The following is a 25153-nucleotide window of genomic DNA, read 5'->3' on the forward strand; positions in this document are numbered from 1 at the left end:
AGTACTTGGTCTGTCTGCAGTATTTTAAACTTGGGATTTTTTGTTTGTTTTTGTGTATGTTTGCTTGCTTTATACAATATGTTGTCTTTGTATACAGAACAAAGCAGGAAATGGCTATCTCAAGCCTGCTCCCCCGTGGAAAGAAGGCAGAACACGAACCAATACAAATGCACATGCTCCAGAAAGGAGAGTGGAGATGTTTGGAATCAAGTCTTTGGAAAATCACGTAACTAAAATGACATTTTTAGAGAGCAAGTAATTACAGCACTTAGAAATTGCAGAAGCTCCATTAGGGAAAATAACACTTGCTGAAGTTTCAATTTTGCTTTCATTTGTGGAAAGTCAAACCAGGTTAATTTGAATTAAACCTATTGACCTTTGTCACATCTAATAGATGTCCCGTTACTTAACAATGACAGCACCAACTAGTGTAATCATTATGTATTTTCATAATGTGAATGAATTTCCTACGCTCACTATTGATACTGGTTTTGTAATTAATGCTTACAAATGTCTTAATGAATGTTTCAACCCAAAGATGCTGCTAACAGACCTTTCACGTAAAGAACCCTGTGCTCTATGTAACACTACTGCTGATGTTTGTAAACTCCTCTCTGGCCCAATTCAGTCTATGGATTTATGAGGCCCATTCAGGAATGTAGTCTGAAAGGTTGTGGCCTAAAGCACTGAAATATTCACAGTTATACTACAGTGAAGTTCAGTCCTAAGAAAAAACACTCTTGGGAGAGCTTGACACTGAATCTTAGTTTTGTTGACATTATTCCTATTTCCAAAGTGTACTTCTAAGTGATTAAGACTCTTAACTGAAACCCTTTTTCTTTCACTGTCTCTATCTGTAGATGGCAGTTGTTGCTTCCTTTATGATTAAACTTTACTGAGCAGAATTTGAATTGCATGTAGAACCACTGAAGCATTACATATAGACTTTAGTTACATTTAGAATTGAAGTAAATAGATACTGATTATGAGAAACCTCTGTAAAAAGGGCATTATTTGACTTCAGGATGCTAGGAAATGTAACCTGGTGTGAAATGCTTGTTTTCAAGGTTATCTGTTCATTGTAGGCAGGCTCCTATTGCATTTTATTTTCAATTCACCTTTGTCAAGCCAAACCAATACAGCATGGGGCTAAATTACCTAACAGCTCAATTGTGCTTTTTCTCTATGCGTTATGTTTGCATTGAGCCAGGAGCAAAGAGGTCCCTGGAACACAACCACTCTCCAAAACTGATCTGTGCTTATATAAAAAATCTGTAGTACTAGGACCGTGAGAGAAAACAGATTTTAATATACAAACTACAAACTATTTTGACTGTTCCATACAAGAATAAAACAAATATGTCAAGTTCCACTTTTATAAGTAGACACACAGACCTTTCAATGCCATGAAAGTGAAAATGTAAAAAAAAAAAAAAATGTAAAAGCAGCTTATTTAGCATCAAGCACAGCTGCTGCCTGTATAATTAACTTCCTGAAGAAGAATTCTGACGTTTCAGTAAAACTTCCTTGTATTCTTCTGGTGTCAGAAGTCCTTGAGTTATGCTCTTGCTTTCTTCAAATTTGGGTAGAACCACTGCAATGTATCCCTCAGTTGATGGCTAAAATGGAAGAATGATGTTAGCACTGAAGTAGTAAAATAAAGGCTAAAAGCTAAAAAGCTTCTCACCTTTTCTTGCAGAAGTGCTGGATTGCTAAGAATATTTTCATTCACTTCTATCAGTCGCCCTCGTATACAACTGCAAAAGTATTCAGACTCAGTAAACGTGCACAGTATGTCAGGATTGGGGTGGGGGTGTACAAATCTTTACCTGTAAATGGTATATTCTTCTCCATCTGATGAGGATATCCTGCAGAGCGGGGCAAGTTCTGTTAAAAACTGAGCTCCCTGCATGTGGGGAAAAAAATATATATATGTTTCTAATTATCCAGCTCTTCTTACAGTTTCATAAACATCAGTAACAATGCAAGTTGGTAAGTTACGGAACAAAGTAAGGAGGAGAATAGCTACAGGTCATTATGGGCTCCATAGTTATACTTCCTTACAGGAGCGGATGAGAATCATAGAGTTGCTCAGGTTGGAAAGGATCTTAAAGATCATCAATCAAGTCCAACCACAACCTCTAAACCATGTCCCTGAGCACCACATCCAAATGGTTTTTAAACACATCCAGGGATGGTGATTCAACAACCTCTCTGGAGGAGTCTATTCCAGTGCTTAACTACCCTTTCTTGTAAAGAAGTTTTTTCCCAATATCCAACCTAAAATTATCCTGGTGCAACTTGAGGCCATCTCCCCTCATTTTCTCACCTGTCACAGACCAGAGGTCTGCAATTAAAAAAAGCCAACAAAACAATCTCCAAATCCTTGGCGTTTTATGAAAACAACTTTGTATCTATGAAGGAATATTTAAGTGTCTCTGTATACTCTACAAAATTGATTTAGCAGAGTCTGTTAGCAGCAGTTTGAGCAACACTGGCACTCCTCAGTGCTTCAGAGCACTGTAACCCCTGGCTTGGGGTCTCTCTCTCAAGTCTGAATACAATTGCCTGCAGAGGGATGAAAATAAAAAGGATGGGTCACTGCCAGGGGTCAATCTGGGAAGGAAAGAGGGTCCCAGGCAGTGAGAGAGAGACAGATAAGAACTAACCAAATCAGAAAGCCTCACACACATACCCTTTTGGACTTCCCAGAGACTTTATTCTGAAGCCTGCTACAGTTGGGACTGATTTGGTAATTAATGCTCGTAATTGTTCTTCCATGCTGAAGAAGAGGGTGGGCTTCTGCCAACGTTATGACGCAGATTCTGCAACAGGAACGACAGTTACCGTGCCGTAGCGGTGCAAAGCCATGCCCCCGAGAGCTAGGAGCAGCTCCAGCGCCGTCTCTGCCCGTACCCGTAGCATTTTAAGTAAATAAATACCTACAATCGAGCTTCAGCTGCGGGTATCGGGCCCCGGGTCACTCCTACCCCCTCACAGAGCGGCGGGGGCAGCGCAATGCGAACCGACGGCCCTGAGGCCGCCCCGACCGCGCAACGCCGCCAGAGGGCGCCGGGCCCGGGGAAGCAACACCCCGCGCCCCGCCCGGCAACTCGCCTGTTGGAGTGCTGCAGCACGCAGAAGTCCTCGCACGGCCGCCCCTTCACGTCTGCGAGAGGCCACAAACACGGGTGAGGGTGACGCCCCGGCACGCTCCATCCCGCCCGCCCGGCCGCGCCGCACCTGCCTTGTACCAGCGCGTGAAGTACCGCGCCGCGCCCCACGCCTCGGCCGCCGCCATGCTGCCGCTCGCACGGCGCACGCGCAGCCCCGCCCCGCGAGCGGTTCCCGCCCTGCGGAGCGGCGCCCTGTGGTGGATGCGTGGCGCCATCGCGCGTAATTAAAAGTGCGCTCCTAAGGCGGGGAAAAGTGGAAGAACGAACTAACGCTGTGAGGGCACACCTGCAGTACCGCGTCCAGGACCCTAGCACGAGAAGGAGCTGCTGGAGCGGGTTCAGAGGAGGGCACGATTCTGCTCAGGAAGCTGGAGCTATGGAGGCAGGCTGAGGGGGCTGGGCATGTTCAGGGCAGAGAAGGCTGTGGGGAAGACATCATTATAGCCTTCTGTTACTTAAAGGGAGCTTATAAACAGGAGGGAAATAGACCATGTAGAAAGTCTGATAGTGACAGGAAAAGGGGTAATGGCAGTAAAATAAAAGAAGGGAGATTTGGATTAGATGTCAGGAAGAAATTACTCAGAGGGCAGTGAGGCACTGGCACAGCTGTCCAGAGAAGCTGTGGTGCCCCATCACAGCTCAAGGCCAGGCTGGATGGGACTCTTGGCTTTGAGGGTCCTTCCAACCCAAACCCTGTGCGGTTTCCAAGTAAACACAAGGAATAGCACTTTGTTCAGTGGTTTATTCCATCAGGCACATAGCAATACAATGGCAGCTAAAATAATTGTTTAAATGTACCAAGACAACATTTCAAGTAAGAACAATTGCATGAAAACATGGTTTCTGCTTCTATTTGTGGCAAACAGAACAAACTAGGTATCCACAGAAGTTGTAATTACATTTGACTCTGAATTCATGCAGCAGAAAAGCCACTTGGATTTACATCTTGAATGCTTTTTAAACACAGTTCATTGTGCTCCTGCAACAACATCCCCCATCAATACAGAACAGCAACGCTGCTTGACCCAGGCAGGCCAAGAACTCAGGCAAGGACTGGCATATGTGCAGTGAAACTCTAGCTGCAAGTAAGGACAGCACATGACTGATGTCACATACACATACAAGCCAAAAGCTTAAGAAGAAAGTGATTTTCATTGTGCCACATACTTAGAATCCACCCTTCCTTACTCTGTTTGCCCAAGGCCAGCACAGGCACTACATAAGATGGATACAGCTGCGTTCAACGCTCAGCTCTGTATTGTAGTTAACAAGGACACACAAAAAAAGGTGCTCCCATTTATCAGCCACAACAGGCAGACACAAGCTGCTCAGAAACAACAATGCATAAAAATAAAAGGCGGCTTAGAGACTCTGCTCTATCCCTCTGTCAAAGCATGAGAACTTTCACTGCAAGTACCTTTAAGTAGAACCTTTGCTTCTGCTAAATGAAAACGTGGGCCAGCTTTGTCACCTCACTGCTACAAACAGCACATTTCAGACCATCTTCGGTTTCCTCACATAGTGCTTTGCAGTCACTGGTACCACCCCACCAGAGATGAATGTGCTGGAGCACCAAGCCAACCCAAGCGCTCACTGTCAGCTCATCATCTCACCCTCCTTCCCCCCACACATACTGCAGGCAGATTTATTTTTCACATTGGTTTATTAGTAACATATTTTGATCCACAGATATTTTCATGTCAGTTTCTCTCATTGCAAGCCAGCCAACAACTCACAGGAAGCACAGCCCGGAAGCTGTGGATTTATAGCTGTTTAGTCACCAATCTAAACATCTCATAGGGGACACTCAGCCATATGTCTGCTTCCTGTCTCCCATCTACCACACAAACGAGAGAAGTACTTCTGACTTCAGCAATTAAGGCTGTAGGCCAACAGAAACCACAAAAATTCAAAGCAAACTGAGTCAGGAGCCACTCACATCTGAAATAGCTCACAACCAAGGAAGTGAGTATGTCCAATTTCTCTGATGGCTGAGGGTGCAGGGCAGAAGGCAAAAGACAACCATAGTGCCCAAATCCTACAGCACCCACCAGGAGGCTCCAGTATTTATGCATGTAACAGAGCTGTGAGAGGCTCAGAGGAATGGGGGAGAGAAGACTTGCCGAGTGTTCTGCCTGGGAACACATCTTGCTCATGAGAAACAATGCAGAAGCCAGAACTGGAGCACATCAGTTCTGACAATAACCGGTGCCAATGCCCCAGGAAAGGCAAGACCTGCTTGGACAGAGCACAACCAAAGTCAGATACTGCAATTCTGCAATACTAAGAGACTTTCAGAGGAGAAGAGCGGCCATGTTCTAAGATCTGGATTGACGGACCACTCAGGTTAAAGGTCAGTAGAGAAGGCACCAACTGGTCAAGGCGTGGAAGCTTCAGTTTTGACAGGGGGGTGTGAGGGGATGGGAGTGTTCTTTTAGATTTGTTTGTTTTTCTGAAGAAGGTGGCAGTGATGTGCACATGCCAGCAACTGAACAGCTTACTAGGAGTTTAAGATGATGACATTCAAACACTTGGGGTAGCAAAGAAAAGAGAAAGATCAGCTGTGGGGCTGTAGGCACAGCTTTAGCTATGATGGTTTGGAAGCGGTCCTAACAGGTAAGGGCAAAACTGCCACAAGAATTTAGATTGTTTAAAAGAAATTGGAGTTACTTTCTCTTCAGAGCAAGTTCAAGTGAGCTAACAGTTTATAAGCAGGGAAGAAAGGGAAGCAACAGGTGGGATATGTGTAACTTTCCTAATTCAGTCTTGAGAACACGAGAATAAGACTGCTGTGAGAACCAGCAAAAAGAGGAAGCAAAGAATGGCAGATCAAGGAGATGCTACAAAAAAAATGTAGCAGATGGCTGTTGTACCACAGTATGGTTCCTCTGCACCACGAACTGCAGGACTCCTGGCAGCCTCTTTCTGCTGTTTGCTCAGAGGTGAGCTTCTGAAGGAAGTACAGAGGGTTCACCAGAAGGCAGAAGTGTAGAATAAAGGAAAAGAAAAAAAGAAGAAAAAAAAAAAAAAAAGGTAAAGCACTTGATGAAGGGAAAGGATGCACCTGTGTTTTGTCAGTATTCTTGTTAGAGATGAAATGAGCACTCTAAAAGAGAAGCCTGTCCTTCTCTCCTAACAACTGCTCAGGTTCATAATGTGCAGATTTGTTGGAGTTGGACGAGACTCCAGCACACCTTAGCACTCCCCTTAGGATGTATTATCCTTCCTTTGCCTCCTGACTTCAAAGGAAACAAGACAAATTCTATTCCAAAGACACTGGCCAAATGCTGACTACAGGAAGATTTAAGAAACAAGCGTTTCCTTTGAGGCTGAGGTCCCTTCAGATCAGGCAATCTGGAGAATGATAACAAGCTCTGCTCACTCTGCTTTCAAAGGAAAAAGTTGCAAAGGAATCATCAGCACAGTTCTCCCAACTTCTAGATATGTAACCTCTTGCAGGACAGGAAAAGTGAGCTTGATTTGCTCGTTCTTCTGCTTCCAATTCAGATGTTGTAAATATTTTACTGAGCACACTAATTTCCTTCTGTGATTTTCCACTGTTATGGAGTGATTGATACCTGACCTTTTAAAAAAGCGCAGAAATGAAGTTCAAGCCATTGCTTATTTCAGAGTTGAAAAAAATAAAGGGTAAGTATTCACCACACAAGTCTGAAAAAATCTGTTCTTATTTAATCCTTCAGTATGAGTTCTGGCACTGGCATCAAAACCTTAACACATCTACGCTGATTATTTTGGCTTGCTCGAGAAACATTGATAGAGCAGTATTTCATCACTGTGGAAAGGAGTTTAAATAAATCTGCCCGGTTAACCTGAGTAAAGAATTGAAGGGAGGTAAAAAAAAAAAAAAAAAAAAAAAAAAAAAAAAGAGGTAACAGCCCACTGCCTGCATACATTCTTTCTCAACCAGAGAAAGAAAGAAACAAACAACAAAAACCAAATCTTTCAATTCATTCCAAACACCCATTTTTGATGTGACAGTTTTGGCTTTCATTTTAATGACAGACCACCATATGCCAGACTGCTTTAACTTGTCAGACATGGGATCATCAAATACTTCCTCTTCGTTCAAGTTTTTTTACTCAGCTGAAGATTTGAAGCAGTGGTAAAGTTGAATCAGAGAAAAATTGTAATTGATTATTTCTGGTTTTAAGTAAGCGAGTTAAGATAGCGTATCTTATTATATAAAAGTTGAGGCACACAATAATGTAATGCTCGCATTTCCTGCCAATTCTGCAACACCGTAAATGCAGGATTCTCCTTGTCAGAGTATCATTTACTTATTTATTTTTAAACAATTGGCCTTTCCATCTTTCCTTCCTACGGATACTTTCAGGGTGGTTGAGATATTAAGACCATAGCCAGTAAGCTCAAACCACACACTCATGTACGTATGGGTTATTCTTCATATTCTGCATCTCTATACACCTGTCAGAAAGCTTGCTCTTTGGGTCTTCCAGCTTTAGCTGAAAGGATGTAATTGTTCTGCAAGCACACGTTTATCTTATGTTATTATGCAGAACTAGATGAATTCAGCTCTCCCAGTCATCCCATTTCCCAAAACAAATCAAGGCGGCTGTTGTAGCAAAGGACTACTAACACTACTCCCCACGATATCAAAATCTGTGATACAACTTCACCCTTTCAGGCAGCGTAAATGTGATAGAACACTACTTTAAAAATCTCTTTAATGTTATTCAAGTATACTACAGCTACAGAAACACTTTTACAATGTAATAGCTGTACTGTTCTTGCCAATTTGAGGGATCAGTGAAGAGTAACTCCTATCAGTGGGGAAGAAACAGGTGAAACATACTTGTTGCAAGCACTTCAATCAAACAATTTCACATGAAATCATTTGCAGTAGAAACCAACTGGAGTAGGAAACAGAATCCACAAGGAGAAGCACCACCAAGAGGATGGAGTGAGCTCATCTGCCACCCCCCTGAACAAAGTGGACGGAGATCAGTTTCTACCAGTATAAATCCACACTACCTGCTGCATGTCTTTGTTGCTTTACACTGCTCACTGTGCTCTCTGTTCACTGGTTTTGATTGTGCTAGAATAAGAACCACTGACATTTTATTTCTTTATACCAACAAAAACATGAAGTAAAAAAAAAAAAGCCACTGTTGCATATATTTACATACAGTAAATAAATTCACAAAAACACCTTGGCCCCCACCACAGGAGACACTGCATTAATAGATTTGGCACTCACTATGACTTACTGAGTTTGTCTTGTCATGGTACCGTATGCAATACTACATTCAGAGTGAAAATCCTTACAGTTCTCATTGCTATGGGAGAGAAAAGGGTTGGAGATTGAAAGACCCAAGGACGACAACAAAACACACCAATAGAAATACCTAGACTATATCAAGCGTACCCCTCCGTTATGGAATAAAAAAATCCAACTACCAATTATAACTTAACACCAATCTCTATCCTGGCAAAATTACAGGTTTATACTGAATACAATTTTATGTTCAAACACCGAGATGAGCAGCATTATCCCAAAACCCAAGAGAATCCCAGCATTCTGTAACAGGAAGTATCCCCAGCGGCTACATCCATGATCACTAGCATCATTGTGGAGCATTTCAGGCACCTAAACAAACAAGAGAGTGTTAAATACCTTCAAAATAAACAGTCATTTAGAACAGTTCTTCAATGATGTGGCACACGGTGGCTGAGTCTTACCCCTCAAGACTTTTCTGTTGGCTGCATTAATACTACTTCATGAATCAGGTGTCACTCAACATGAGTAATATTATCTGTATACTTTCATATAAGCTATTTACACACACAGAGTCGGTAGTGGTCTAATTACTGTTTTAATGATAATTATGCTGATGCCTTAATTATACTTGGAGTAAATAGCTGGCTTATTTATCAACTGATTTCATCAAGCCACACCAAGCATTTTATTCTTAAAACGACACTTAATCTTCCATGAACATCCATTAAGCACTTTGTCCTTCTCTACAAACATAATTCTGAGATACAGGAGAGATTTTAATACAATCCTGGCTTCACCAAAAGAAGCACTAATGATTTGCTGCAAAATCCAAACTACATTTGGTGGTGGAAAAAGCCAGCAAGACTACAAGTTGCACACCATCTGTTACACTCTACACCAACAGTCATCTAACTAAAAGCAATCTTGCAGCTGGACATTTAACTGAGCACTTCTCAGTACCTTCAAGCACCAAAAAAATGTTGAAGAAGAGAGATTAGAATAATTTATGACCAAAGTTTAATTGATATCAATTCATACACTATGCTATGTGTAACACAGGATATATAAACACAACCACTTACCATATCCACAAGCGCCACATACATGAATAAGCCAGCAGTAAGTGCAAATATCCACATGGAGACATTGTCTGCATAATGACCAATAAGTATCCCAGTTGCCATTCCAAGGTAGGCCAACATTGCTGACAGGGCATTGTAAAGCACAGCTTGCTTGACAGTCATACCAGCTTTTAGAAGTACAGCAAAATCTCCTACAGCAGGAGAAAACAGAACAGAAGTTTACACCCCCAGGAAGCTATTGCAGCATTTCATATTTTCTCTTTCTTGTAAGATTAAGTGATTAAGTTGTCATTTGCCTTACGTTTTTCTTCATGAAGTTTGAAAACAGTGGGAAAACAATTAAAAGTATCCAAGAACAACACAAGTTCACAGCCTTAAATGATCATGGTTCTTGAAAGGAAAAGTTTTTAGTATAGTTCGTACTTGAACCAACGTACTGCTCTACCTGATATGTACGTGCACCCCAAGGCAGTTCCTAAAAAAAAAAAAAAAAAAGCATTCCCACTTATTTGATTAAATCAGTGCTACCAAGAGGATTCCTTTTATTTTGTTAACTTCTCTTAGTATTTTAACTGTAGCTTTCTTAAATTTAGGGAGTCTTCACTAATTTGTAAGTAACCCTTAAAGCCTTAATTTTGTTTAAAAGACCTATCAGTTACCAGCTAGAAAGATCTCCCATCATTCAGAGTAGAAATCTGTCCTAAGATCAGTATAATGTATCTAAACAAAAGAGAGTAAAATACTGCAAGCTTACTATTTGGAAAAAAAAAAATTGGTTCTAATTAAAAAAAGAAAAAAGTAACTTCTCTCCAGTTAAAATAATTAAAAGCAGTTTCCAAAGTGGAGTTGAGAAGTTTGTTACAACAGCTTTTCCCACAAGATGATACAATTAAGATTAACTGGTGTAACATTATGAACGTTGCTTAGCATTAAGAACAATACCATCCAATTTCTTTCCCAGTTAACATCAGCTAGCCCAATTTGTTTCATTCCATGTTCTCAAGGTTAAACAAGGTATTCACAGTAAGTTTTCCGTGTTGGCCAAAATAGCAGGATTTAAATTTTAGAAAGATTTCTTGTCTGAAAGCAAATACAACATTTGAATCCAAAGCACTGGATGTGTAACATGAACTTATTTTGTATGCTTGTATTAATGACACCTTGTATGTGTAGTTAATACAAGTTGTGTAATTCATACGGAATTTATATTAAGATGAACAAGATAATTTCTTCCCTGCCATAAAACCACAAATGTTCTCCAGAGAAAGTAATTTATTTCTATAACATGATTGTACAGACAGCCAGATGTATCATTTAATAAATAGTTTGATATATACATGCTGGTTTACAAGCTCCATTAAATGTAATTGAGCAGTCCACTTTCTAGAGGATTCAACCAATTTAAGAAGCGTAAGCAAACTGTTCTTTCCTCATTCTGTACACCAGGTAAGACTACATTGACTAAGAAAGAACTATCAGTTACATGTTCAAAATGCTTCAACAATTGGAAAGGAGATCATAGAATCACCAAGGTTGGAAAAGACCTCCAAGATTATCCAAGTCCAATCTTCCACCTATCACCAAATCACCACTTCCTCGCTAAACCACATCCCTCAGTACAACATCTAAATGCTTCTTGAGTACCTCTGGGGTTGGTGACCCCACCACCTCCCTGGGCAGCCCTTGCCAGCATCTGACCATTCTTTCTGAGAAGAAATTTTTCCTAACATCCAACCTCAATCGTCCCTGGTGCAACTTGGGGCCATTCCCTCTTGTCCTATTGATAGTAACAGAAGAGGCCAACCCCCACCTCGCCACAACCTTCTTTCAAAGAACTGTAGAGAGTGATAAGGTCTCCCCTGAGCTGCTTCTTCTCCAGAGCTCAACCAAAAAGTCAAGTTCTACTCTCAGGAGCAGTGCATAACAGTAAGCTTACAGGCATTCCTATAAGAAACTGTGGTCATGAATTTTGATCACTTAGACTTAAAAAAAGAAAGCATTTTAGAATATTTTAAGTAGCTCTAATTTAAGTGAGGAACTACCTCAGTTGTCAGACTTAAAAGGAAAAGCAGCACGTATTACACAGAAAGGATTCTGACTAGTTGTAATCTTAATTTCAACAGCACATGAGAATAAAATTAAACAGACGTGACAAAAGCAAATACTAACATGCACTCTCCTGCCATTCACTATCTGTGCTATGAACAATAAGAATTACAAACTATGCAGAACAATTTGTAAATAACTACAAGAGAATTAAACATGGTAGCAGAGATGTTTAGATTTTTTAAAGGAATATTAATGCAGTTCATAAACTTTATTTTAAATAAAAGTATCACTGAGTAAATAGTCTGATATGGCTGAAGTTGACTTATCAAAAAACTGTACCGTAAAACAGAATAAAATAACCTACAATTCCCCAGAGTGCACCTGTGAGTACCTAGGTGGCTGCAGCATACTGAAATATTGAGGTCTTACCTAGCTCATGAGGTAATTCATGGCAAAACACAGCCACAGACGTGCTTAAACCACTTGATAAGCCTTCAGTAAAGGCTGCTCCTACAGAAAGACAGAAAAAAGACATTAGGTCATATTCAGTCATCAAGTGCTGACACAGTTGCAGCTGCTTATTAGGTTAGGACATCCAATTATTCTCACTGCAACCTTCTTATGTTTCAGTAAGCATTTAGAAGTGTCACTGAAGTTTTTAAGATTGATATATGTCACCCCAAAGCAACATAATGCCCTCTAATCCTCTAAAGCAAACAAAGTTTCACTGATTTCTGAAATAAGCCCAATACCATGCTGCAAAGAGGAGTACAGTCATTTGTAGCTGCTTGCACGCAGGAGATCCAGGAGTAGGGCTGGCAGAGGGATGGCTACAACAGGTGTGAGAGCACAGGAAAGAAGCCCATCTCACCACCAGTACCCCAGCACCTTCCACCCAGGCAAAAAAAAAAAAACTGTCACTTCTGGCAACAGTTACCAGGAAAACGAGTTCTGCTCAGCCAGAAATATTCACCCAACACTTCAGACGGTCAGATTAGGGCCAGCACAATGGGAAGAAAACTTTTCAGTGGCAAGCAATTCCCTCTCACACAGGGTAGATGTCTGAGGCAGACCTGCCAACCAGAGCTATTGCATAAGGAAGTCCACTGCTTGCAGTCCTCCTCAATGATGGTATGGAGACCACCAAAGCTCAGTTGATCTAGCATAGAGATACTGCCTAAAACAGATAGCTCAAGGTGGATGTGAATACTGCCATACTGCCCGTAGGCTTACAAGATGACCAGACGCCTACAGCACATGGTCTAAAAGCTTGAGGAAGCTGTGCATATTTAAATTCCACTTATTTCACTAGAATAAACAGCAGCCCATAGCCACCTTCAGTGCAGATACAAAAGCAGGAGCCTAGCTCTTCAAAGCAGTGATAGATAATGAGTCAGAGAGGCTGCAAATTACAACCAGGAGCTTTAGGCTAGACATAAATAAAACCTTCATTATTAAGTGAGAGGTGCAAGAACAGAAGAGGCTGGCCACAGAAGGGGAGAAACATCTGTCCATGGAAGTTTCCGAGGCGTGGCTATGCATATCCCTGACTGGCCTGAGTGTTTCCAAGCACTGTGTTTCAAGTGACCTCCGAGGAGCATCCAATTTTATGGTTCTATTTTCCAAGTTCAATTCAGTGAGCTGCAGTATGCAAGACTAAAGCTATTTTGATGTAAGACCTCAACAGGAGTATTTCACACAGCACTCCAAAACACTTAGTCATAGCAGTCTACACAGTAATTAACACGTAAGTGACAAGTTACTGCTACTTGACTAGCTAAAGAGGCTATTAGTGAAAACTATCAATCTTCTCTATGCATCAATCTGTTTTCTTCTAAATACTGCTCTATAGTTTCTGAGTCAGATTTTGAAAGAGACAGAATAGCTACAGTTATCTCTTAAGACAAGAGACCTCATCAGAATTAAATTTGGCTTCAGTTCCTGAAGAGAGTAGATAAGGAAAGCAGAAAGTAATTACCTTCTCTCACGCCTGCATCCTCAATAATCTAGGAATTCCTCTACATTACAGCCTTTATACAATGTTTTCAGTCTTATCACTTATTACTTAGAAGGAAGTAAAAATACAAGAGTCCAGTTAAGTCACAAAAGGTAAAATCTAATTTTGTGGCCACCAAGGCAAACCATACAAAACCTGACTGTGTTACCAACTACCTAAGCAGTTGAGAAAGCTGTATACTGCATACATACATAACAACCAAAAGAGAAACTTAAGAACAGGAATATTTGTTTTTATTTTTCACTGACTGTATTTTAACACATTTTCAGCAAACTGAATACTACACTAATGAATCTGATTGATGGTATTCCCCCTCAAGAAGTTGATTTAATAGTGTTATGGTATTTACAAATATATTTGACTCATCACTTTTCTCAAAGAATAGAAGAAAAAAATATAGGTAAGGTTAGTATGGAAACAAACAGCATTCTGCATGTTAGTTACTTAGTTGAAGCTATACAGAAAAGTTCAAATCACAGAGCATAATGTCATAAAGGCTAGTCAGTGTAAGTGTCCCATGATGGAAATCAAAGCACTTAAGTCTCACTGCTACATAATAATCACAACAGATTTAAGGGAAAAAGTAACTGACAGAAGTTACCAAATCACAAATCACATGAAATGAACAAACTTAGGTTTAGCCAGAAAGCCCTTTACTTATCTTCACAGAAGATGTTTACATCTTCATATAAATAAGCAGAAATATTATATAAGTAGTATGGACAAAACATCAAGTAGGTGGTTTTCAAACTCATCCAGAACTTAAAAAAAAAAAAAAAAAAAAGATAATCTCCATTTTCATTAGTCTGAACATGGCAGAACTTTTAAAGGCTATTGCTCTCACTTGCTCAATAAGCTTTTATAAGCCTCTCATAGTTTTCTTTTCATAACTATTAAATCATAGTTCCTTTCTAAACCTCCCAAATGCTAAGAGATAATTGATTCTGCACGTAATTTGAATGCAAATCCTTCTACCACACATTCAGAACTCATCTGCTAGAAAAATTTACATTCCACACTTCAACTTTCATAAAGAAATAAAAATAAAAGATTAAATCAGAAGGTCTCTTCTCACATTATTCTTTGAACTGACTGAACCTGAACTACTGCAAATACTGCTGTGAGAAAACAGTTACCATTGAGCTTTCTGCTCAAACAAGAATGGACTTGTCTATGCAGTAAAATTTACTGAAAGACTGTTCCTGCTGAACTGACTCCTCATTACTCTGTACAGGCTGGTAACGAATCCAATCCAATAGCTAAAACAAAACAAAACCAGCACGCAGAATAGCATTAATCATTGAATTCAAGGTCATAAAAGAATAGCATAAGAACTAAGGATGATTACTGATTTAACTTCACTTTCTATAATTTAGTTTTACCATCAAGTTTTCCTTCTAGAAAGAAGGAGACTCCAAGGTCAAATCCAGGAGACCAAAACACGAACATTCATCTGTTCATTTGTCATACCAAAAAAGGCCTTTTAGTTAAAGTTCTGTCAAAAAAGACTAAAGACTATAATGCATAAAGGGAAAGAAAGGAGTCTGAACAAAAAGGAAAATGTTTTGATTTCATTTATAAAAACACTGTACCATCTTTAATATAATTAAACTTCATTGAAATTAAAAAAAGACTAAGAGCAAGATTTTGAGTTGAGCAAGATCAGTATTTGAGAAAAATACTTTTTAAACATTTTCTCAAAAAGAGAGACTAAGCTTGTTTTGAATCTGTTCAGGACACTGAGTGCCTGAAGAAATGCACTTATTCTATACTTCTACAGTTAATGGAGACATTCTTGAAGCAGAAATCCGCATAAAGGCAGCATACATTGATTTACTGATATCCTCTCCATGAGTTGTTCTTCTGACAGTTGGTAACCAGTGATCTACTGACACACTGCTAGAACATAAAAAGCACTACTAACCTTCCACAGAAGACCTGTACAAGTATGAGAAAGAACTACCACAATATTGCAAAAAAGACACATGGCAGCAACACCTGGCTACAATCACACCTGACAGAACTGCTGAGTTCAAACCACCACTTACCAATTGCTAGGCCATCACTGAAATTGTGCAGTCCATCTCCCATTATCACCATCCACGCTAGAGTTGCTATTCCAGCATCCTTCAGTTCTTCACGCGAGTAGCGCTGACTGTGACTGTGTGGATGATGGTTCTGATGATGATGGTGATGAAGAATGTGATGGTAGTCATGGTGGTGGTGACTCAGATGATCTGTCTGTCCAAGAGTATCGTGTAAGTGAGAATGGCATTTGTTCCTACAGCCCCTGGATACATATTCATTATCAGCCTCCTCTTGATGAGAATGAGCTATCATGACTTCTTCTTCTTCTTGCACAGCTGGCTGCTGAGAAATGAAGGGCGATGGATCTTGTGAGTCTGTCCCTAGATAGCCCTCAGACCCTGTTACGAAAACCCAGAGCATAATATTATATATTTTTAAAGTCATCCAGGAAACAAAGATAAAATGAGCAAGTTGAATAAGTGATAAAAAAAAAATTGGCAAGTCTGAAAGTTGAAGTTGATAACCCAGTGTGTTATACCAAATACTTCCACAACCAATTTTTGATTTAATCAGATTTGGGGGAAAATTCTTATGTCATAACAATACAAATCTTTTACTTTGTCTCCTAATACTAAAGCAGTCCCATACATTGTGGTCACAAATGTCTCCTAAAAAGTCAAAAAAGAAGAATAAAAAAAGCTTTTCATCTAAGACACAGTGCAATTTAAGTACAACAGCATAAGGCACTATGTTCAAATTTCATAGCATGAGAGCTGTTAGTTCAATTGCCTCAGAACAAAGAAGACTGAAATGCATATGATTTTAACTCATCTTTGGGCTAAAGAGTAAGAACGCAAGAGAACAAGATTGTTATGCAAAGTTCTGGCAAACATCCCTGCATTTTGTACAGAAATAATTAATATACACAACTCGTTAAGCTTCAGCACCTGAAAATATACACACAAGAATATAAACACAATGTGAAGCGTCCTCATATGAACGTTAACAGCACGCTAACATTGCCTACTTTATCTGACAAACTCCAGTCTTGTTACATTCCTTGCCTGCAGTTCTTTTCCTGCACTGCTGAGATCTCTTTCTTTAGACAGAAAATTACCTCCTAAAAAAACTGGAAGCTGCTCTTAACTACAAGAGCCTACAAATATCTAGTGAGGCGTGGCTTTGTTTGCAACATGATTTCAGGACATCAGACCATTTGCAGATGAAGTACTTGAACATCTTGGATTATGGATTATCAACTTTAAGAACAAACATTCAAACCCCCCCAAAAAATGGACTTAAATATGCATGGTCTGTTATTTAGACTTCTGTATCCAACATCTAGCAGTCTAACAGAAGTGTAGAAGTCATTAGGTACATCTACACATGCAACAGACATAGCCAGTAGAGCTTGGAATGACTTCAAAACACTCGTTTCTAAACTGAATCCACTACCTTCTTTAGGTATGGTTGAATAAGTTGGAAGGAGGTAGCGATTCAACCTACAGTAAGAATCAAATGAATAAACTGCCATCAATCAGATACAGTGCTTTTTTAAGCTGTGCTGTTGCACAAGAACAACTGTGCAGTGATATTACTGAGACTTACGATCATCTGTATCTAACTTTTCTTCATTCGCTGAAAACTTCTTACTTTCTCCATCATCTTCATTTTTTTTCTTATTCCAAAAGAAAATACTGTAGTTATGAATATTTTACTTATTTTTCAGGATATACATGAGCAATACTATATTCACAACATTTATGCAGCCTGCACAGAAAGAGGACAACATGGAAGCCATATAAAGGAGGCAGAAGAGGAACATTAGAAACTCTTTTAAGTACAGTAAAAAGACAAAAGTTCCCCAGGCTCCAAAGGAGTGAAAAAATGAACATGAATAAGTAAACACCATGTACTTCTGTGAAAGGACTAAAAAGAAGGGTTCATTTGATAAGTAAAAAACACAGAAATAAGCTGAACGAGAACTACTCTGCTAGATCTGTAACATCAGTGTAATGCTTAATGCTGGCATACTGAAGAAAAGCCAAACAAAAATCTTTATTCATTGCTTGCTAACATCAGTATCACAGAAGTTTATAATCACTGGCTATCTAGAAAGCCTTGTGCCTTAGTCCAACAGGAAATCCATTCTCAGTGTCTGACAGACAAGTATACAGAAAATAACAGCTTTGCTTGTAACTCTTCATATCATCTCCTTGTGAATACATTTAACTAAAAATGGTGGAAGTGATCCTGTCACTCAGTTAGTTTCACTTACTCCAGTATCAACCACACCAACAGAATCAGCTGGGATCCATGAAAAAGAGCTTACAACTTTTGCACTGAATCTGCTGATCCTACAACTCACTGAAATCAATTATTATTTACACCTTCCACATAAAACACAGCATAGTAATGTGAAGTTGCAGTGTCATTTCGGGAGAGAGTAAAGAAACTTTCAAGATGGTATTTTCAAACAGAATGCCATCTAAAGATATCACCTTCTGTCACCTTCTGCAGTGCAGTCAGATGCTAAGCTGCCTAAGGAGCAACTGCTACCCTTACCATTTTGTAGAAGGGCTCCCTCAGCAGTAATGCAGTAACCACACAAGACCATCTTATTTCATCCAGTATGAGATTTAAATGAACAATTTTAAGAATTAGACAATCCTACAATCTCCTTGAGAAGTCAGAAGGAAATCAATAATGAACAATAACTTCTCAAATTTCTAACTTAAAACAAAGCTGTGTGCTTATTAAACAATTCACACATACTACCTGTCTGGTTAAGGAGATAGTTCTGAGCTTTTCTCAAACATGACCACCAAAAAAAAAAAAAACAAACAAACAACAAAACAAACAAACAACACACACAAATGAAAGAAACCAAACCACCCACTGTCTAGTTTGAAAGCATCAATGTTGTCAAGAGAAATAGAACAGAGTGCTAATCTAGTCAGTAATTGCTACTATACCCAATAACAATATACACAATCCTTCTGTTTCTATAAAAGTGTACTCAGAAGTCATCGTGCAACGCAACAAATTCAAATTAATCGTTTCTCTACCTTTTTCTTCTTGTCTTTAAACTGCTTTATTAAAGTGATCAAATGCTCCGCTAGAAACATAAAATACAAGCCTCCCAGCGCTGTAAGTCCCTTCCATGTAGAATCCAGGTAAGCACTCTCTTCTGTACTTTGAAAAACAAGATGCTTGAACAGAGGACCTTTGTTCTGTTCAAGCGGAGCCTTTTCGTGGTGATGGTGGTGGTTTCCATGAGACTAAAGGGAGAAGCAAGAGGGGAAATCATTATATTCAGAAGAATTGACAACAAAAGAAATATACAAAGCTCTCTGTACATTCTCTTCCTCAAATCTTGAGTACAGATTTAGCACTTAGAATGGGATAAATGCTCAGGATACAACCTCAAGCAATTACAAGGAAAATCTCTTGACAGAAACTACTGAGAACAGTCCTGGCCTTCATTCTCTCAGTGAAGCTACTTGCAGGTATAATGCACACATGCATGCACATTCATACACATACATTTAGATTTTCAGGGACATCACACGGAAAGTTCAAGACTAACAGAAATGAACAGAAAGAACTCACAGCTCTGAAACCTGTTGTTTAGTACATCTTATCTGGAAGCTGGATCTAGAAATGTGATTAAGAGCTTCAAGAAATTTAGAAACGTTGCAATCATATTCCAATTTTATTGTCCGTATTACCTATCAGTAACAGAACATTTCAAAGCCTATCAAGTAATGTTTTGTTTGTTTGTTTGTTTGTTTTTAAGTCAGAATTGAACATTTCTAAAGTCCTAAAAAAAAACATTACAACGGATAAGCAATCAACATACATGTCTGACAACATGAAACGGTTGATTTTCTATTCCCCATTTAAAGAGCACAGTGAACTATTTCTGCTGCCTATAAGGTTCATGAAACTGATAGAGGAAAAAGAGATGCCACTGCAATAATGACTAGAAAAACATTTATGCAAAATTCTTGTGGGCGACAAACTGTGAGCAATTTGGCAGCATGCAAGGCTGAGAAAACAGGATACAGCTTGAGAGAAAGGGGGGTGAAGGTTTACACTATAAGACTGACAGAAATAATACAAACAGCTCCAAACAGGAAGTTATTAAGAGGAAAAAAAAATATTTCTATTAAATAATCTATCTTACTAGCATATGTTAATTAATGAAACCACCACCAGTAGACACAGCCAGCTGTCAGTATGGCCCTCTTGAAATAACTAATGAAGCAGTAATTAATACTTACATGTGGAAGGAGATGTAAGAAGGCATCTCCGCTTAAAGTCCCCACAGCCAATGCCACAAGAAAACTTAGAAGAAATTTGAAAAACACACGATTCATCAAAGGTACCAGTATAACCCCCAATAAAGAAAGGAAACTGATGACTGAGATGGATATAAAGCCACCAATCCAAGCTGTTAAAAGAAGAAAAAGAAAATGTAAACAACTGCTACACGAGATGTTGTTTGCTTAAATTTATTATTATTATTTTAAATCAAATACTCTTATCATCTGATTAGATATTAGCAAGTGGCGGGCCATAAAGACTTACGGTCCATATGTGATAAGAGGCCCTAAAAGAAAATCATCAGCTTCTTTCAGCTTTGAACTACATTTCTGAGATTTATAACATATATGGGTTTTGAGCAGGCTTTTATTCCTCATTAAAAAAAATAACCTACCTATTTGCAGAGAATAACCTTTCGGAGGAGCTTCAGCTTTTTCGCTACTCGCATGGACTATGCAGTACTTCCCATCAATCTGATTAATAAGAGCTGGGCAGAGATAGCTAAATTCTGTGGCAGACAACAATACTTCAGTGCTTATTCCATGGGACTGCATCAGCTTTGATGCACTGGAGCACTGTGGAAAGACATTTCTTAAGGTTAGCCAGAATCAAAATACCGTATCTTAAAATGACTGCATCTCCTATCTTAATTGAAATCGGTAGCAACCCCACGTGACCACAGCTACACGGACAGTAATTAAAAAGCAATAACAAATCATTTCAGTAAGAACTACACCTTTATCCTCTCTTCTGGCCCAGAAGGCGAGCTGGGCAGCGCTGACAGATGATGTGTGATTATCACACATTCTCAGCACAAGGAGGACAGATGGTTTGTTTTGAGATTAGAAAAAACCTAACACTTCTGACTCTGTTTTAAAGGCTGGATAAGGAAGTAATACAAAAGTTCTTAAGCTTTGTTTTATGTCACTACCGTGGAAAGTCTTCCACAGAGCACTACCACCACACACCTCCCTCAGCAAAGAGCTTTCCACTCCATGACCTACAGGCTTCAGTACTCCCCTTGATTCCCACAGCAGCACTTCTGCTCTGATTGTGCAGAATGCAACAATTACTCACAAATAAAGCACCCACTAATCAAACGCTGCACAGCTCTGAATTAACTAGAATAACCACACAATTAACACTCCAGAGGGACACTTGCTTTTTAAAGCTCTTGGTGGAGAAAGATCATGTAACAGAACTGTCTACAACAAAATGATTGACTTCATCAGCACTCTTTTTCACTACCTTAAAATAACAGGCATCATTTGGCAGCAAACTTTTCTTCAGTTATTTCCAGATCAGGGGCACATGGTATTTATTTCCTGCTCTCGTGCACAAAAGTACAAGCTCTATAGACACAATCACACATGCGCATGGTTTTTGGCTGCACTTACACAGCAAGAAATTCATTTCAAGAAAGCAGTATTTGAGTATTCAGTGCCTTGGATACTTGAAATTCCCTTGCTGTTTTTGCATGAAGTAAAAGGGAGTTTTCCTACAGAGTATTGTTAATTTGTATATGCTTGCCTAAATAGAGCTCTTCGATGTCACTGCATATTTTAGAGTAAGTAAATAAGTATATAAAAACAAATTTGTGTTTATATATAATATAAACATGCATTTCCTTCTAAGAAAAGAGTATTACATAAATGAGATAGTGTATGTATTTTCTGAGCATAACACTTTTTCAGGCCAAAGAGTTAAGGTTTAAGAAAAGCTATTTTCCATGTTTCTTCTATGAACATAGTTATACTATAAAGCCTGGACCCAGTTAAACATTAAGCTCCCAGTAAGTAAGGAGCATTGTTACGGCTTATGGACCCAAAACACAACAGAGCATCTCACCTCTTGGGTATTTGTGTTTTTAAGTTTGGAATACAGATAGCTTCCTTTTTCCAATTCCTTCGGAGAAACATGAGATTCATTTGACTTGGTGTTTGCAAGCCAACTCGTACTGCTTCCATTTGTGATATTAATGGTGTTAGAGCCAGCCAGGCCTACTTGAGCAACAGACTTGCCTTCTGCAGGTTCCAAATTCTGCAGTTCAGAACTGCCGTCTGTGGGAGTAGTGTTGATCGACCCAGTGATTTCATTGACAGTGTTCTTACTGTGGACAAAGTTGTGCTGATGGTCTGCATTCTCTGCTTTATGAGGTTCCTTTGAATGATTGTTCCTGGGGTCTTTGTTAGCATCAGATTCGTGGTTCGGACAAACAGTCTTCTCAGAGTTTTTACTCAAGGAAATGTGGTTATGATGAAGATGATGGTCATGGTCATGATCGTGGTTATGATCTATTTTAATCCTTTTCATTCTATCTATCCCTATGTTCTGGATCAGTTTTCTAAATCCTTCAATTGTCAGAGAGTTGTTTTCTCCATAACGATTAAAAAGTTCTTGAAGGTGATGCTTCTGTCTCAATCCTGCCAAGTCATCGTTAATGCCAGCTGCCTTTTCTGGAAAAGTTCTCTCCAGTGTCTGCACAACAGTAGTCGTCTCCACTCCACGATGATAACTTTCACACAACAGTATGAAAAACGACACGAGGAACGTGACAGACACTGTACTCTCCATTGCAGTGCCTTATTAGGCATTAAGTGGAGGGGGGAAAAAAAAACACAATAAAAAAGCTTCTCAGTTTGCAGAAAACTGACGTCTTAATCTGTAATATACTTCCAGAATTGGCAAAAAAAGCCTTGCTCAAGTTACCAAAGTACCCAGAGAAGAGCCATACAGACTTCCCAGCACACAGCGCCCTCCCATCCTCACGCAGCACAGACGGAGCTGCGCACCACAGCGACGTGCCCGGCCACAGTCACTGCTCGGGGTGTAAGCTCACCTCGGCTTAGCTCGGCCCGAAGCAGCTTTCTAACACGAGACAAACTGACAGCATCCTCACAGCCGTGCCAACTGAGTTCCTGATGGGGCCAAACCCTGCAACGTTAATTTCTCACTGCTCTTGGCTGACCAACAAGGCAAGCACTCTGCATTCCCCAGCACTTACTTCAGACGCTTCACACGCTGCTGTCGCACATCTCCTCTGGCCAGGCACGCGGTCCGCCTCCGCCACAACTCAGCGGGCGGTACCCCGCCCCGAGCCGCCGCCACGCGGCTGCCGGCCCCGCCCCGCAGTGAAGAGAAGCGAGCGCACGCCTACCCGATTTCCGTCCCACAGCTCGGCCGCTGCGGAAGAAGGGAACCGGGGAGAAGGAGGAAGCCGCGGCACCGGCTTGCTCTTAGCCAGCAGGCCGCCGCCGAGACCCGCACCCGCGGCCGCCCCTCAGACGACGCACACGCGGGTCAGCGGTCGCCCCGCCCCTTCCGGGTGCGGCGGCCAATGGGCAAGCGGGGCGGTGTCACGCGGCGGCGGGCGCCGGGGGCGGGAGGGGCTGGGGGACAGGTAAGGCTGGGCGTGGGCTGCGGGCACGGCTGTGTGCTGAGGGGAGCCTTGGTTCTGACAGCGTGACTGGGTGTGCAAGTGGTCGGGCTGCTCCTTGCGAGGTGCAGAATGCTCTAAGGGGACTTAAAGTGAGCCAAGCGTGGTGAATCACGGAATAGCTTGGGTTGGAAAGGACCTTAAAGCTCCCACAGTTGCAACTCCCTGCTGTGGGCAGAGCCACGCACCAACCACCAGCTCAGGCTGCCCAGGGCCTTGAGGTGAAAAGAGGCTAAGCAGTACTAACTCAAATTAATAGCCATTCCATGGAATCACGGAATCATTCAGGTTGGAAAAGACCACTAAAACCATCTGGTTCAACCCCAACCCACCCCCACTATGCCCACTACCCATGTTCCTCAGTGCTACATCCACATGTTCCTGAACACCGCCGGGAATGGAGACTCCACCGCCTTCCTGGGCAGCCTGTGCCACTGCCTCACTGCTCTTCCAGAGAAGAAATTCTTCCTAATACCTGATCATACTTGCTGTGTAAGAAAACGCACCAGATAGAACAGCATTCCTGAGATTCCTGGGAGTGGTTCCACACAAGGACTCCCAGTCCTCAAAGAGGACTGGCACAGGGTATGGATGAGAAATTGGTTCGTGGAGTAGAAATTGACTGATGAGCTGTAAGCAAAAGGCCTGGGTAAATGGAAAGCAGTGTCACTCTTTGGTGACATACACAAGGGTACTGCAGTGAACACTGGTTGAATCTGTCATTATAATTAACGATCTGGCAGAAGAAAACTGCTCTTCATGCACAAGTGAACAGAGAAAGTAAGAAAGGATGGAGGTCACTCAGGAAGGGCTTGAAACTTGCTGCAAGCTGATAGATGCCCTGTTTTTCTCAAATTCTGCTTTGCAATACCCCTCTTAAGTGACTGCAGCCCCAAAACATTTATATATAGGCTCTTGGTGTTTCCCCTCTCTTCCTGTACCATTCCCAGAACTGTACTTTCTGCCATTGCATCATTAATACTGCTGCGGCACTGGGTGCCGTTCTGCTAACGCATCCTAGTTGGCTTTGAATCTGCCCCCCCCCCCATGTCACCAATTGCCAAGGCCTCTCAGCTTCCTGGAGTGTGAAGGTAGTACCAAATCCAGCCTTAGAATACGAGGTTTTTTTTGTGTCTCTTGGCTGATTGCCAGCAGCTTGAACTTAACATCCAGTTCCTTCTCAGCCATCTTTCTCCTTCTGTTTTCTGCTACCACTGTCAGTGCCCCTGGCTTGTCAGATGATTCACGTTTCAGATCTCCATACCTAATGCCTCCAAGCCTGGATGAATTAAACATGTTTGTTCAAAGGTTTGGCTGACTGGAGGGCAGAATGGAGCTATGGGTTGTGAACAGTTCCAGAAACAGCAGCAGATCAGGCAATTTATTCCTTGTACTAGCTTTGAAGTATGGAGAAAATACTGTGTCCCTCAGCCCTATTCATTTTTTCCCCAGTGGGTGAGCAAGAGGATGCAAAATGGAGGAGGGATGTGTTTTTTTTCATTAATGCGAATTCCCTTTGCATGAATACTGCTGACCATAAGCCTTTATGATGCTGCAGTGACATAACATTTATGCCTAAGCTGCTAATGTTAGACATTTGTTTGTTATAATTTATTATTACTATTATTACTTCCAAATACAGATGCTGAATGGTAAGCCTGTTTTTCCAGCCTCTTGAATGTATGTGCTGTCTCCTGCTGTTTCATTGTGTCAAATCTGCTATCTCCTCTCACATCCTGTCAAGGTCATTTACAGATTTAAGCATCAGAGCTTAGG

General features: G+C 40.7%; 3 protein-coding genes across 6 annotated transcripts in view; 1 reads left to right on the forward strand and 2 right to left on the reverse strand.

Annotated features, from left to right (window-relative positions):
• Window positions 1-1678, forward strand: part of CTNNAL1 (catenin alpha like 1) — a 59630-nt gene extending 57952 nt beyond the window's left edge. Inside the window, exon 19 of the mRNA XM_085220596.1 lies at window positions 98-1678. Coding sequence (XP_085076722.1) covers window positions 98-259 — 162 coding nt within the window. The 3' untranslated portion in view covers window positions 260-1678. The remainder of the gene's footprint in view (window positions 1-97) is intronic.
• On the reverse strand, window positions 1290-3387 carry ABITRAM (actin binding transcription modulator). Its single transcript, XM_085220599.1, has 6 exons — window positions 3244-3387; window positions 3118-3169; window positions 2696-2825; window positions 1830-1906; window positions 1688-1757; window positions 1290-1619 (listed from the first exon to the last, which is right to left on the reverse strand). Exons 1-6 carry the CDS (start codon window positions 3299-3301, stop codon window positions 1485-1487), a joined length of 522 nt encoding a protein of 173 aa, XP_085076725.1. The 5' UTR covers window positions 3302-3387; the 3' UTR covers window positions 1290-1484.
• Window positions 3388-3898: 511 nt separating this feature from the next.
• SLC39A6 (solute carrier family 39 member 6) lies at window positions 3899-23278 on the reverse strand. Of its 4 annotated transcripts, XM_019613895.3 has the most exons (11): window positions 22946-23278; window positions 22781-22859; window positions 21790-22523; window positions 20336-20516; window positions 19899-20068; window positions 18681-18893; window positions 17221-17290; window positions 15633-16010; window positions 11997-12077; window positions 9519-9709; window positions 3899-8805 (listed from the first exon to the last, which is right to left on the reverse strand). In XM_019613895.3, the coding sequence occupies exons 3-11, from the start codon at window positions 22513-22515 to the stop codon at window positions 8653-8655; spliced, it is 2163 nt and encodes a 720-aa protein (XP_019469440.1). In that variant the 5' UTR covers window positions 22516-22523; window positions 22781-22859; window positions 22946-23278; the 3' UTR covers window positions 3899-8652. The 4 variants fall into 4 exon arrangements, with proteins under 4 accessions (XP_019469440.1, XP_085076723.1, XP_019469439.1 ...); XM_085220597.1 differs by lacking the exon at window positions 22781-22859 and having other exon boundaries at window positions 23099-23278; XM_019613894.3 differs by lacking the exon at window positions 22781-22859.
• Window positions 23279-25153: the final 1875 nt, after the last annotated feature.

The sequence above is a fragment of the Meleagris gallopavo genome, chromosome 3, assembly GCF_905368555.1.
Source record: "Meleagris gallopavo chromosome 3, MGAL_WU_HG_1.1, whole genome shotgun sequence".
Lineage (NCBI taxonomy): Eukaryota > Metazoa > Chordata > Aves > Galliformes > Phasianidae > Meleagris > Meleagris gallopavo.